Below are 15,669 nucleotides of genomic sequence, written 5' to 3' on the forward strand. Positions count from 1 at the left end.
GTCAGCAAAACAGAAGGAAGAATCTCTCCTAAACGGGAAATAAAGACGTGTCAACATGCTTAAAAGCACTGTAGAAAAGAAAAGGAATACACAGAAGAGCCTAATAAAAGAACAGTATGTGGCCCGGTGAAGTGCTGGGAAACAAGAGAAAGACTCACCCATTGAAGAAGATTTGGGCCAGTTTGAAGAGTTCATGGCCCATCTCAACACTGGATGGGCCGTGGCGAACCTCAACCACTCGGAGACTCTTCTGTAGATGGGTGGCTGACTTCTCCCAGTCCCCTTCAACGAAAGGAAAATCTGGTTTCAGAAAAGAACCACAGTCAACTGTGGATGAACATTTTCAGGGTAAGGAATGCTAAATGGAAGGGAGAGCAGCCTCAGTTGAAAGACTCAGAGAGAACCAACCAGACGAGGCCAAGATCATGACCAAACACCCAAGGCAGGCTCATCCTTGGAGCGGAAGGTGAAGACACACCTTACCTAAGGCAGCATAGGCCTGGGCCAGGCCATCCTCGATTTCTCCCACCACGCTGTGTTCCGCCAACAGGAAGCTCTCAGCATCATGCCGGCATCCCAACAACAGCTGAATGGCTCGCTCTATCAATTCAAAGGAAAGTGGCCTCATTACAGACACAAACCCCGTCTTAGAAATGAGAACCCAGCCCTTAAATTCTCTATGGGCTGGGCTGAATGTGGAAACCCCACTTTGTCTCCTTGGGCTGTGATCAACCCACAATTTTTGTTCCAATAAAGCTGTTCTCTTATGTTTTCTCTTTCAATAGCAGAAGGTGCTGGGTGAGGCCTCCCCACATTTACTGTGGGTTTCCAACTTCAGTTTGAAGTGGAATGACTACATTCCATTTATGGTCATTATTTCTCTTGACTCAAAAATCTAAGCTAAAGGTCAACTTTCATAAAAATAGGGTAAATAAATTCCCACGATGTCAAACTCTAAGGCAGAGTTTTCCAAGGTAACGAGGGGTTCCATCACTCCCTTTCTGGAAAAAGCAGGATACTTACATCCATTGGGCACATGGCCCAATGCCCTTTATTTTTAAAAATATTTATTTATTTATTTAATTTATTTTTGGCTGCCTCAGGTCTTAGTTGCCACACGTGGGATCTTTGGTTGTGGTGCGTGGGCTCCAGTGCATGGGCTCAGTAGTTGTGGCGCTCGGGCTCTCTAGTTGTGGCGCATGGGCTCCAGAGTGCTTGGGCTCTGTAGCTGTGGCACGTGGGCTCTCTAGTTGTGGTGCGTGGGCTCAGTAGTTGTGGTGCACAAGCTTAGTTGCCCCGCGGCATGTGGGATCTTAGTTCCAGGGATCAAACCTGCCTCCCCTGTGTTGGAAGGCGGATTCTTAACCACTGGACCACCAGGGAAGTCCCCCCACTGCTCTTTAGAAGAGGGATGATGCTCTGATGAGGGCAGAACAATTTCTCTAGGAAATTAGGTCATGAGGCCCTCGGATTAAAATAAATGGCACTGAACTTCTGGATATGCACAAAGATCACGGATGTCAGAGATAACCTGTTAGTCTTTAACTAACTCTCTGATGCCTAAGAGAACAACAGCTTAAATCAGTTGGCCCTTTTTCAAGGACACCATGCAAACTGAGCTGGTAAGGGTTTGGTCTCACTGGCCCACAAAGCCATCTTGTGGCTGGCATGGGGATAATTAAATTCAATTCTTCAGTCTTCACCGAGTATCCCTGAATTCAAGGTGATCTCAAAATAAATAAAAGGGAAGGGGCTGGAGGACCAAAGCAGGGAGCCAGTCTCACCTAGTTTGCCATTTCTGAGAAGCTTCCGGGCCATCCCCACCTGCTGCCGAAGGTCCTGTAGCTGAGAGACTAGGTGATCTCTGCTGACTGATTCCGTACAAGATGTGCTGCCACAGCTCAGAACATCATCTCCCTGTGGAAGTCAGTTTTGTCTTTTTTCCTGTACCAGACACTGCATGTGCTTACATTATAGGATTGCTCCAGAGCTTCTGACCCTATGGGGGAAGGACTCCTGCAGTAACACACCATGACCAAGGGCAGACTGGATTTGGTTCGATGGCGGCAACTGCAGTGAAAGCAGGAGCCGATCCCTGCTTGAGATTTACTTTTTGCAACCAAATTAAACTGGTACAGACCACAATTTCTTTCCATCTTGATAGCCCCTATCTTATTTCTCTTTGGGGCTGGGACTTTGGATGACAGACACATTTCTAGTGGTTATGAAAAAGCCATAAGGAAACCAATAGAAAAAAAGTGCTGGGTGAGGCCTCCCCACATTCGTCCTCGGGCTTGTGACTTCAGCTTTCCAACACAACCAGCTCCATGTTCTACTTACAGTTCTAAGACATTTGCTGTTTTTCAGATGCCAGAATCTGTGGCCCCATTTGGCAATAGCAACCTGACTTCTCCGGAGGATCCTTTCCCACCCTCCTGAAGTCAGGGCCTGGGGGCTGAGTGGGGAGCATGTGGCTCCGATCTGGCCCATGCCTCTGGCCCAAATGGCTGGGGGGAAACTGTGACTCTGATTTTCCTCCAGACGCAGGTATCAGGTTGATAAAACACAGTAAGATTTTTGCCTAGATCTCTGTTAGAGTTCATATGTTTTTATCCTTCTGGACCGGGGGGATCTGATGCTGGAGCTGCTAGCGGCCATCTGGTCACCACAGGAGGGAAGTCTGCCTGAGGTTGGGCTCAATAATACAGAAAATGGAGCTGAGGGAGGTAGAAAGAAAAATGAGGCCTTGGTGACATTATCTGAGCCCCTGGATCACATTGTATTTGAAGTACCCCTACGCTGGGACTTCTTAGTGATGTACTTGAGCAAATAAATTCCCGGTCTCCCTGAACCCCCAATCAGTTTAGGTGGGATTTTCTGTTCTTTGCAAGAAGGAGATCACTAAATCCAACCTTTCCCTGTAGTTCCTGCAGGGGGGTAATCAATGTGCAGGGAAGACGGGCAAAAGGGAAGAGAGAGTACTGCTATTAGCACCTCTGAGTCCCAGTGGCCTCCTCCTAAAGATTTAAGGCCTTTAGGCTGGATAACTGACCGCCAGGAAAAGCAAAGAGAAGGGAGGGGAGAAAGAGATTCACCTGCAGGAGTGCGCTGCAACGGTGACAACAGAAGGCTTCCCGCCCGGGCCCCTGCGAGGGTCTCTGCTTCTCACGTTCACAAGCGGGACAGGTGCAGTCAAAGAAATACTGAGACCTCAGCTTCTGGCACCTCTCGGCAACACCCATCCTGCTCTCGTGGGGCCCTGCAGAGACACCACGCTTGGCCAGGATTTAAAGCAAGAGAACATCAAGCACTACTTAAAAAACTTCAGCTTAGCGGAGGGTCTGATCAATCACTCATCATGCGACAGGTACATTTCACTCAAACATTTGTGGAACTAGATACAGAAACAGGCTTCCAAGTTGCGGGGACAGGAAGAAAAAGAAACCAAGAAGTTGTTCCTGGCCTATTTTCAGAATAGGACATTTACAGGGATCAAACACGATAGTGCAGATACAACAGGGCCTAGCGAGGAGGCTTTTCTTCCCCGTAAGTATGCACTGCCTCTGCCAGGATGCAGACTCTGCACAGGTGAGGCACCTGCCCTGTGGCTTGCTCAGGCGAATTCACCCCGTCCTTTTCTGCTGGAGAAAAGTGGCCAGGAGGGAGGATGGATGGCTCACCATAGCAGTGGAGAATCTCTTGCCCTTTTCTAATCTGCTGAGATGCCCGAACGGTGGCGACGGTGCTAATAAAGGACACGCTGGTATTGGGGCTGCAGGAATGGTTCAGGAGGCTGATGACGGGGAACAGCCCCGTGGCAAGGCGCACCTGCCTGCTGTCGGTAATGAGGTTCTCTTCAGATCCTGAGAGTGCAAGAGGAAAAAGGGAAAAATGTGTCAGGACACTCGTCCTGGCCTCGCCCTCCATTCCTCAGAAGATGAGCTGGGCAATCGGGCCTGAAGCGCGGCTGAGTCAGAGCTCAGCTCCACAAGCTGGATCCGAGATAAATCAGATGGAGCATGACTCAGAGCAAACTCCGGTTCCTGGGAAGCAAAGCGAACGAGCACATGAAACGTCCACCAGAATCTTGGAACCTAACCACCGTGTCTCAATACCACAAAAAAATCCAAAGATTAGAATTTATAGAGAGTAATAAAAAAAGAATGATCAGTAGGGAGCCTTCCAGATAGACAGTTCCCTCATGTTCATGACAACATGGAAACCAGAGCACCAGATGAGGTTATTTCCTAAAGACTTTTATAGTCCAAGTGCTTCTGTTTAACTGGTCTTTGGTTGGTTAATAGAACAAGTAACCTAATTATACCCTACACTAAATAGGCCTATCATATATTTTAAAAAATCAATATTTCTTATGCTCACCTCTTCATTCTGCCCTTTGTCCCAACTTGATGGGAAATCAGTCAAGCAGTAGTTCTCACTGAAAAAACTCTTTGGACCACTTCTATTCCAGACAGTCTCATGTCCCTAACCATCTCTTCTTTGAAGCACAATTAAACCAGCAATTTAACCACGTGATTGAAAATGAGGAAGGAAGGAAGAAGAAAAAAGCCTCTAAGCAGTGAGGCTACATCTGCACCAAGGCCCATGCACTTACATTCATATATGAATTCTCTGTATTCTGCTGCAGGCCCACTCCCTCTTATTTTAGCCATAGTTCGAACTGGCGTGGTTATTCAGTTTCTCAGCCCACCACAGTCCAGAAACAGAGAACTACTAAGAGGCAGGTTTTCTGACAATGGCAAAGGAGATGGGGACAGACTGGAGGAGGAGGCAGAAAACTTATACAAGAATAACAGCCTCAGGCAAACAAAAACACTAGCACCAAAAAAAAAACAACAAAAAAAACCAAACCACTAGCACTACTCCGAGCTTAACCAGAGGTTCTCAGACTGATACCATACTTGCATGGGTTTTTGTCATATGTCTATGTCTCAGGAGGATGCATGTACAGATAACCTTGGGCATACAGAAAGGCTTGTGTTCAGCAGCCTTGGTGTAAGCATGAGGAGATAGCGTTTCCGACAAAGCTGGTTGAAATACGAAAGATACTGGTACTTAGAGGGGAATGTTCAGTTTTCTGGAAAACTGCTAAGCCATCAGATAATTGTGGTATCACCATATACGCCAGGAATCTCAATGCACCAATCACCAAATAATGCGGTCTAGGTACATATGAAATGAATAAAGAAAATACAAACCATCATGTGAAAATGTTCTAGAAAGGAAAACATTAACTATCAGGAATAATACTGTCTCTCTGCAGATGATTCTATTGCCTGCTGCCGTGGAAGACAAGAATTAGAACAAGTAAATAAAATTCGCAGGGAATCAAATGACTCAATTTTAGTCAACAATTCTACAAATTGTATTGAAATCTTTCATTAGAGCTTCTCCTAAAAGCTTAACTGATTTTAGTGTCCCCTCCCCCCACCCTTGTCCAATGCCTACCTTCTGGTACATGTACTAATGAGCAGTAGAAATGCTAAAAGGTAAGGAAGCAGCAGGAAGGAGCAGCGCAGGGCACAAAGAGTTTGTCGTCTGAATAATCAGCCTCTGCGTAATGAACAGTGGACTTGCATTCCCAACTACTGATAACTGGCAATCTATATTGGAACAGCTGCTAAAATTTTCCCAGAGAAAATTATCACAATACACATGAGTAATGTCAGCTTCGTGAATTATTTATGGATTATCCTCTAACAGAAGTAGGCCCAGGAACAGAGTGGGGTGAGTATTTATGTCAGAGTTGAATTCCTCTCTAATTATCTCTACAAAATTAAGTATTGATTTTAAAAATTATTCAATATTTTGCATTAGTCATCTGTTGGCAGAGATCGTAGAAAGTGAGAATGTGTATGTACCTTAACTACCAAATTTAATATGTGACATTTTGTGCACAAAACAAACAAAAAACAGAGGGCCTGAATATTTTACGTAAAGTGTACCTCGCTAATATCCTTAAGTACATTTAGTAAAGAAAAAAAGATTCATTCACAATACTTTCAGAATATACCTATTCTGGTAGATATTTTACAAAACAAGAAATTTTTGTGTCAAAAAAGTAATCAAGGACCCACAGTGAAGGTAGATTCCTCGGTTGCTAAAGAGTTGAAAGCAAATGGCAGTGAACTGATCTGAACCTCCATAGAACCTCATTAAGCCTCCTTACGACGTGAACCTAGATATATCACGAATATGCCATTCCCACCGAGAGAGATCCACACACACCAAGGTCTGGAATACCATCAGTGGCCAGTTCTATCCCTTAAAATAAGTACCAAAGAGAGATTTCTGAGGAAATTTGATTAAATAGGATTTATACAAAGATAATAACATACATTTTTATAGATTTTTGTCAAAGTCTATCCAAGTTAACACTTTAATCCTTCTTCTGTGCTACTAATGAAACAGCTGCTAATGAAATTCAATGAGAACACTAAACTGGGAGGTGTTGGAACCCCAAAGAAATAATAAAAAGGGATGAAACAAGATTAGAAATATTAGCAGATTGAGACAAAATTAGACTGAATTAAAAAGTGAAAGTGAACATTGCTGGTGGGTGTGTAACTGGTACAACTTTCCTAGAGGGCAATTTTGCAATATGTATCAAGTGCCTTAAAAATGTTCATGTAAAAAATGTTATCATTTGAACTATTTTATTGTTTAAAGAAACTAGTTAAAGAAGAAATACATGGCAGTGAAAAAAAATTTAAAAACTGACAATTATAGAGAAAATAACAGTCATTTATAATCCTCTCAGTCAGCTATAAGATTTTGGTGCATTTTCTTACAGTCTTCTTTCTAGCCTTATATATGGATTTTTAACATAATTGGCAACAAGGTGCACATGGCGATTTGTAAGTTCTTTCTTTTTTTTTTTTTTTTTGCGGTACGCAGGCCTCTCACTGTTGTGGCCTCTCCTGTTGCGGAGCACAGGCTCCGGACGCGCAGGCTCAACGGCCATGGCTCACGGGCCCAGCCGCTCTGCGGCATGTGGGATCCTCCCGGACCGGGGCACAAACCCGTGTCCCCTGCATCGGCAGGCGGACTCCCAACCACTGCACCACCAGGGAAGCCCATCTTTTTAAAAATTATTATTTTAAAAATACATTTATTTATTTATTTATTTATTTATGGCTGTGTTGGGTCTTTGTTGCTGTGCGTGGGCTTTCTCTAGTTGCGGCGAGCGGGGGCTACTCTTCATTGTAGTGCGCTGGCTTCTCATTGCGGTGGCTTCTCTTGGTGTGGAGCACAGGCTCTAGGCACGTGGGTTTCAGTAGTTGCAGCATGTGGGCCCAGTAGCTGTGGCTCACGGGCTCTAGAGCACAGGCTCGGCATTTGTGGCGCACGGGTTTAGTTGCTCCGCGGCATGTGGGATCTTTCTGGACCAGGGCTCGAACCCATGTCCCCTGCATTGCCAGGCAGATTCTTAACCACTGTGCCACCAGGGAAGCCCTGTAAGTTATTTCTTTTTCACTTAATATATCATGGCCCTTTCTTTATACCCTAACCTGAAATGTATATTAAAATTAAAAAAAGGACTTCCCTGGTGGCGCAGTGGTTAAGAATCTGCCTGCCAATGCAAGGGGCACAAGTTCGATCCCTGCTCTGGGAAGATCCCAAATGCCCCGGAGCAACTAAGTGGCGAGCCACAACTACTGAGCACACATGCCACAACTACTGAAGTCCACACACCTAGAGCCTGTGTTCTGCGAAGAGAAGCCACTGCAATGAGAAGCCTGCGTACCACAACGAAGAGTAGCCCCCGTTCGCCACAACTAGAGAAAGCCCGTGTGCAGCAACGAAGACCCAACACAGTCAAAAATTTAAAAAAAATTCAAAAATAAAAATGAGCTGCATAGTTGCTAGAAATGTCCTCTCATTTTGTCACTCACATTTTAATTTTTGTTTATGGGTGTTTGGAGGTGGGGAGTGTTAAAACAACAACTATTTCATTTGCTTACAATGCTGTGTGCCAGCAACTTTGCTTGGGCTCAGCTGAACATTTTTTCTGCTAGTGTTGCCTGGGATTACCCATATGATTGCAGTCATCTGGCACGTGGTCTTTTGTCCTCAGGGAGGCTAGCCCAGGCTTGTTCACAGTCCACACCATCGTTTTGAGAAGGTAACAAAGGCAGCTGCAAGGTCTCTTTTAAGGCTTAGACTCATTAAGTCACATAACATCACTTGTACTGCATTCCATTGGTCAAAGCAAGATTCAGCAGGGGAAATAAGACTCTACCCCTTGATGGGAGAAAAATCAATGTCAAGTTGCAAAGGGGCAAACATACAGAGATGGGAGGAACTGTTGTGGTCATTTTTGCAGAGTCTTCCCTAGAGGCCTGGAGGTTCATCTAGTCCTCTTATTATCCATATGAGAATACTGACCCACACAAAGGTTCAGTACCCTGAGCTAAGAGTAAGTGGTTAGACTGAGTGGAACAGGAACTCAGGTCTGTTGCCTCCTAGTCCAATGTTTTCATTCCTTCAAGGACCTCTTTCACCCACATTCTCTGTCTTCTTTTCTGATTATAGTGTTTTTGAAATTTGGTATTTAAGTTAAATCTAGCTATCTTCTAATTACCTAAATTTGGTATTATATACTTTAGAAAGCTTCTCTTACCACCTTAAAACTACATAAAAGTTCACTTATCTTTTTCTAGATATTTTATGGTTTAATTTTAATTTATTAATTATTATTATTATTATTTGGCTGAGCTGCGTGGCTTGTGGGATCTTAGTTCCCCAACCAGAGATTGAACCTGGACCCTTGGCAGTGAAACCTCGGAGAACCACCACTGGACTGCCAGGGAATTTCCTGAATTTTTAAATATGTAACTTTTTAATGGCTTGAAGAAAGAATCTAATACTTTTGGGGGGCTATCATATTAGTGCCATACTGTTTTTAATTACTGTAGCTCAATGCTGATATGAAATCTGATAGTACCAAGCCCCTTCAGTACTCTTTAAAACAAAAAGGCTACTTTTTTTTTTTAATGTTTATTTATTTACTTACTTACTGATTTTGGCTGTACCAGGTCTTAGCTGCGGCATGTGGGATCTTTAGTTGTGGCATGTAGGCTCTTAGTTGTGGCAGGCGGGCTTCTCAGTTGCAGCATGCAAACTCAGCTGTGGCATGCATGTGGGATCTAGTTCCCCGACCAGGGATCGAACCTGGGGCCCCTGCACTGGGAGTGCAGAGTCTTGCCCACTGGACCACCAGGGAAGTCTCACAAAAAGGCTATTCTTACACATTTATTCAAGATGAACTTTAGAATCAGTGTCAAATTTTAAGAAAAATACAACTGTGATTTTGTTGGAAACTGCATTAGACTGATTAGGTTAATGTGGGGAAACTGCCATTTTTACAGTGTTCCGTGTTTCCTTCTAAGGATCTGGCATGTCTCTGCATTTATCCAAGCCTTCTTTTATATCCCTCCAAATTAAAATATCCTTGCATTTCTGGAAGAAATCCTACTTGGTCATGTATGATTGTTTCTTTAATAAACTGCTGGATGTGACATAGCAGTGATTTTTTTTTCAGGGTTTCTACATCCACATTCACATGTGAGACTGGTCTATAGCTTTTCCTCTGGGCTTTGTAAAATGAGTGGGAAAGGGTTCTCGGTTCCTCCATGCCCTGGAACAGTTTATACTGTATAAAAACGATCTGTTCCTTGATATTTTTTCCTTTTATCTTTAAAAAAATGTGGCTGAATATGTTCCTTAAAAGTTTTAAAGAACTCACATGAAAAACAGTGGGTCTGGCTTTTTTTATGGAACTATTTTGATAACTTTTTCAATTTCTTCCACAATTACTAGATTTTTAAAGTATTTTCCTCCTTCTGGAAAAATTTAGGCAATTTATATTTTTCCACAAAGTTGTTTATTTACTGTTTTCAAATTCAATAATCTAAAATTGTATTAAATATTTGCTATAAATTTTAGAATGAATTTATATTATTGGCTATATCCCCTTTATAATTTTGTGGCGTTTTCCCCTAGATTTCTTAATTAGATTTGCCAAATCTTTGTCTCTATCAGGAGTCTGTAAACTGTAGCCTGTGTGCCAAATCCTGCCTGGTGCCTCTTTTTGTACATATGTGGTCTAAGAATGGTTTTTACTTTTTTTTTTGGCCACACCATGAGGCTTGTGGAATCTTAGTTCCCCAATCAGGGACTGAACCTGGGCCCTTGGCAGTGAGAGCGTGGAGTCCTAACCACTGGACCACCAGGGAATTCCTGTTTTTAAGTGTTTAAGTTGTTGACAAAAGGTGAAAGGAATAATTCTCATGACATGAAAAATTTTAGGAAATTCAACTTTCAGTGTCAATAATAAACTTCTTTTGGAGTCCAACCAGGCTCATTCATATGTATACTTTCTATGGTCGCTTTCATGCTACAAGGGCAGTTGAGTAGTTGCAAAAGAGACCATACGGCCTGCAAAGCCCCAAATATTTACTCTGTGGTGCTTTACAGAAAAAGTTGGCCAAACCCTGATCTATAGGACACAAGCTTTGGTGGATATACCTCTGAATCCCCTATTTTATTATGTTATCTTGGTTTCCAGATCCTTATTATTAATATATTTGATCAAAGTCAGAGTAGTATATTAAAGTTTCTTATAACTATGGAGTTTTTGCCAGTTTCTCCTTGTATACTCAGTCATTTTTGTTTTATAGACACAATCTCTATGTTCCTGAGAGCTAAGGTTGATGATATATTGCAGAAGAGTCTCCTTTACAAAAATAAAATGCCTTCTTTGTTTTACTATATATCGTACCTTGAGCCCTACTGTTTCATATTAATACCCCGATTTACTTGTGATTCCTGACATGTCTTGCCCACTTTGTGTTAAGTGTCACTTTTGTAAACAGAATATACTTGGATTTTAATCTTTTTGACCCATTCTGAAAGATGAATTTAAGAGTTTAGCTCATTTTTATTTACTATTATAGACTCATTTTTATCATCTCCCTATCTTTTGCTCTGTGAACTATTTTTTTTAATGTTCTTTGTTTTTTCCTTAGAATGAAGAGAAAGGTTTACAACCAATTTAAAATTTACTAAAGTTACCACCATGTGAATAACTGTTTTTAATTTTTAAAATATAGAACAGTTCAAAGAAAAAAGTAGCAATCACCCATATTTCCACTATCAGAATTCATCACTGTTAATTAAGATTTTGGTATTTTTACTTCTAGTGTTATTTTTTTCTATGTATATATATATATATATATATATATATATATATTTAAAACATCATATAAATAAGAATAAATCATGCATAAAATATTAGAACCTCATAGATGAAGACAGAGTCTCCAATCCTCTTTCCGTCACTCCAGGTCTCCAGTATTATGCTACGTATCTATTTTTCTAGTCCTTTTTAGCCACAGAAAATACACGTATTTCTGGCTATACACAGTCTTCCTACCAAAATTCACTCTTAACAACTTGTGAAAAATTTTACTCAACACCTGCTATGCAAATAAAAATTGACTGTAATGAAATCTCAAGCACAGGGAGCAACAAATTTTAGGCTAAGATTCTCTGACTGTAAGAGGGAGGCCAATGAAGGAAGGTGGATGGAAAACACTTTCGTTTGTCCCTAGCGCTCTGCCATCCTGCCTCAGGGATTCAGCCTGAGTTAGTGGTCACTGCTATTGTTTACCCAGAAAATAGTTCCCATAGTTTTTAGAGCTACTGACATTTACATCTTTTTTGTATGTTCTACTAAGTATTTTAGAGGCAAGACACAACAGAATCAAGAGTTGGCAGCTTTCTGCCATATTATCTGGAAGCTCCATATACTATTTTTTATATTCAGAAAAACAAAAAATGAAAACAGTAGTTTTTAAAATGCCAGTGAATGTACCCTAGGGGAAACATAATTCTGGAAAAACACTCAACAGATACATATTTTAGAAGGTAGCAATGGCTCAAAGCAGCAAAAGCAGAGAAGAAAATGGAGACTAGCTTGTTGTATCATGGGATGAGGCCAGTGCTATTTTTGGATGTTCCATGCACTTCAGGATACGGAATTGAGTCCTGCCCCAAAATACCTCTAGTGAAATACCATACACTATATAACTTGGCAGCTGAATTAAAATTAAAGATAAAAATATATAAACAAAAGGTTGACAGAATTCTAGATTACCTAATATGACACGATCAGAAGAGTTAAGCATGTATATAGTTTAGTGAAGCCACATTTAATATTAATCTGCCTATAAATCCTAGGTGTAGATATGACCTAATTCCTCCCCTCCACAGGGTTAATTAGGAAATTGAGAAAAGTATAATGAGCTGATTGAATTGAAACACATTATCCGCTAAAATGGAGATCACACAATAGAAATACTGGAAACACCATTTCTTTTCTAATAATAGTACCCATTGTCAGTACAGTCATATTAGAGATGGCACTCATGATGCTGGGCACGTGCAACCTCCCCATCTACCTTAACAGCCTCTTCTATAGGGTCTGGTTCAGGAAAGCAGGGCTAGGGATGGTCTGTGTCTAGAGGTGGCCTCCAGATTGCTGGCCCCCTGACCAGAAGCCTGCCCAAACACAGGCTGGCCAACAGCTTACAGCAGCATTGTGTGAAAAGCTGTGATGGGCCAGATTCCTCTTTCGGAAAGTTAAAACAGAAGAATGGGAGAAAACCTGGCAATTGAAAATAGAAGAGAGTAGTTGAGTCAAAGGAGTGAGTTAAGATTCTGATAACTTAACTACAGACCCTGCTCCTTCTGCAGTCTTGTTTATCCATTGTTTCAGCTTTCCTCCACAATCAGAAATTAATAGTGTAATAGGTTTTTTTTTAAACAATGTAGTTTTTTTTAAAGATTTTTTTAAAGTCTTTATTGAATTTGTTACAATATTGTTTCTGTTTTATGTTTTGGTTCCTTGGTCATGAGGCCCGTGGGGTCTTAGCTCCCCGACCAGGGATTGAACTTGCACCCCCTGCATTGGAAGGCGAAGTCTCAACTGCTGGACTGCCAGGGAAGTACCCCCCAACATTTTTTTTTTTTTTTGGTAATAGGGTTTTAAAGTATTTTTACAAACAAACACATCAGCTTCACAACTCTGTAAAGTTAGGTGCGATTAAACTATCCATTTTACAAATGAGAAAGCTGAGGCACAGTAGGATCAAAACAAGTTGAGGTCACATAGCTTCTCAATGGCATAATCATAAGACAGCTGTGTTTTCCTTTAGGCCACTGATCTGTTTGAATGCTACTGTTCTCCTTTATAGTCCTTTCTCCGCAAACATTAGCTACATCAAGAAGAATACTGTAAGGCAGAAAAAAGAGTTTCCCTCTTACCTGTTTGCTGTATGGTTGTTATTGCCTGAGCATTACACTGTAGCTGTAACATGTGTCTCAGCATGGCCGCTCCCCAAATATTCAACTCTGGATACAACACAGGAACCGCTGCTGCTTTCAGCTTAGACGATTTCAGACCTGTTGTGAAGGCCTGTAAACTGACTGCTTCGAGCTGCCTGCAGAGTGCAGAAACACTCAGAGCACAGAGGAATTTGTGCACAGGGCTATGGTTTCCTGTATGGGGTAAAAGGCTGAAGACAGCATTATAATTACTTTCATACTTCCCATTAATATCACACCCAGGAATCAGGGTCTCAACTGTTTTGCCCTTTTTTTTACTCTCCCCTCCCAAGTCATAACTGAGTGTTTGTGCCAGATTCTTGCTTTCAGGTAAACAGATATCCCTGTTAGTAATCTCACCACAAAGCTTATTTATGACTTTGCCAGCCTCCTCAAATCTAGCTAAAAGAGTCGACCTCAGGGCAATGTGGCAAAAAACACCCAGTGTGAGAAGCAGCCCCCCTAGAGAACACTCTATACTATGGTAGAGATCCCAGGCCTGCTGCAAACACTCTTGGCTGCAATACTTGGCATAGCTGCATCCATCACAGGGAACTGGGGCCAAAGTGTGCTTCAAACATCGGTGACAGTAGAGGTCCCCGTTGGTAGCTCTGGTATCCCACTTGCTCTCGAGGCCATGATGCCATGGTGGCATTTCTCCTGGGTTAAGGACACTCACAAAAGCATCCTCTTTCACCAGAAGCTCTCCTGGGAGAATATCTTTTGTGGCAACCAGATAGCGGCCTTTTAAAGGGTCCATACATAAGCCGACAGATGATGATGTGTTGGAAATTTGTTCATTCTCTTCCCTTAGGTCCATATCCTCAAAGGCTTTGGTTAGAGCTGCTGGGGAGGTTTCTGTGAGATTCTCCTTTTCTTGTACCTTTACTTTCAGACGACAGAGGGTTCTCTGCAGAATCTGAAATTGGGAAGCTGCTAGGGTTGGTTTGGCAGCAAAGTTACTTTCAAGATCACTGATGGTCTGGCTTGCCTCATTTGGTCTCCCCAGGGTCACCAGACACTCCGCCTTACGCAACAGCAACTTGGGTTGCAACCTTTCTGGATATCCATGCATCTGTGCTCTGACGATGTCTTTAAGGCATGTCTGCAAACAGAAAGAAAATCCCAAAATGACCCTTGGTCCCTACTCTTAAATGTCCATTTGAAAGTCTTAACAAAAATCTACAAGTTAAAGATTATTAAAAATGGAGCAGGGCTTCCCTGGTGGTACAGTGGTTGAGAGTCTGCCTGCCGATGCGGGGGACACGGGTTCGTGCCCCGGTCCGGGAAGATCCCACATGCCGCGGAGCGGCTAGGCCCGTGAGCCATGTCCAATAAGCCTGCACGTCCGGAGCCTGTGCTCCGCAGCGGGAGAGGCCACAACAGTGAGAGGCCCGTGTACTGCAAAAAAAAAAAAAAAAAAAAAAGGAGCAACTACAATCATGTGCTTATTTCTTTAAATCATATTCTACTGTGATCTTTTAATTAAATGATTAGAAACAGATGCTGAAGATATTATGTTTAACTGTCATTAAATATTTCTGATTCTAAGGAAAAAAGTCTTACAGATAGAAGCATAGTATGATGATTAAGAGGGCATCCCAGTACGGACTCTGCCTCTTGCTAGCTGTATGGCCTTGTGCAAATGAATTAATTTCTCAGTGTCTTAGTTTTCTCATCTGAAAAACAGGGATAATAATACCTCACAGGATAGAAATAAAAATGAAAATAAGGTAATATATCTAAAGTGTTAAAAAGATGCCTGGAACATAGTATGTGCTCAATACATGGGAATTATTATTGTAAGAAGTAACAATATAGGGAAGTTAAAAAGGGCTAAATGTTTCACAAGGTCTTCCCAATGCTGTCTATAGTAGCCCAGGCCTTTCTTGCTTAGGGCCGTGCCTTAGATTCTTGCTCTTCTCTCTTAGTCCAAAGGGCTTAAGTGTGAACTTGCGGTGACTCAAATAGTTCTTAACTCTAGGGTATACTTTAAATTTTTGTAGAATTCCAAAATGGATGTGCCCAAGTGGCATTTTAGAGTTTGTCCTTAGACCTCAATTTGGGGATGAGGAGGAAGCCACTCATCTGAAGTCCCCCCACCCAACAGGCATTTCAGTGCAACTTTTACTTTCCCACTCAAAATTTATATTGAGGGTGAGACTTATTATTGCAGGGATATTCTTTTTTTTTTTTTTTTTTTTTTGCGGTATGCGGGCCTCTCACTGTTGTGGCCTCTCCCATTGTGGAGCATAGGCT

The 15,669-nt window shown here is 42.0% G+C and overlaps 1 protein-coding gene across 6 annotated transcripts in view; it reads right to left on the bottom strand.

Moving 5' to 3' along the window:
* The window catches only part of SMYD4 (SET and MYND domain containing 4), a 40,302-nt gene that overhangs the window by 1,933 nt on the left and 22,700 nt on the right, over nucleotides 1-15,669 (bottom strand). For 4 of the 6 annotated variants that reach the window (XM_081218999.1, XM_081219000.1, XM_081219001.1 and 1 more), the window contains exons 5-10: nucleotides 13,351-14,515; nucleotides 3,681-3,863; nucleotides 3,096-3,259; nucleotides 1,785-1,917; nucleotides 484-600; nucleotides 159-300 (exon numbers count right to left, since the gene is read on the bottom strand). In XM_081218999.1, the coding sequence (XP_081075125.1) occupies nucleotides 159-300; nucleotides 484-600; nucleotides 1,785-1,917; nucleotides 3,096-3,259; nucleotides 3,681-3,863; nucleotides 13,351-14,515 (1,904 nt within the window). The remainder of the gene's footprint in view (nucleotides 1-158; nucleotides 301-483; nucleotides 601-1,784; nucleotides 1,918-3,095; nucleotides 3,260-3,680; nucleotides 3,864-13,350; nucleotides 14,516-15,669) is intronic. The other 2 variants (XM_081219004.1, XM_081219003.1) reach the window with 2 other exon arrangements.

This window comes from Mesoplodon bidens (genome assembly GCF_964165515.1).
Source record: "Mesoplodon bidens genome assembly, chromosome: 19".
Lineage (NCBI taxonomy): Eukaryota > Metazoa > Chordata > Mammalia > Artiodactyla > Ziphiidae > Mesoplodon > Mesoplodon bidens.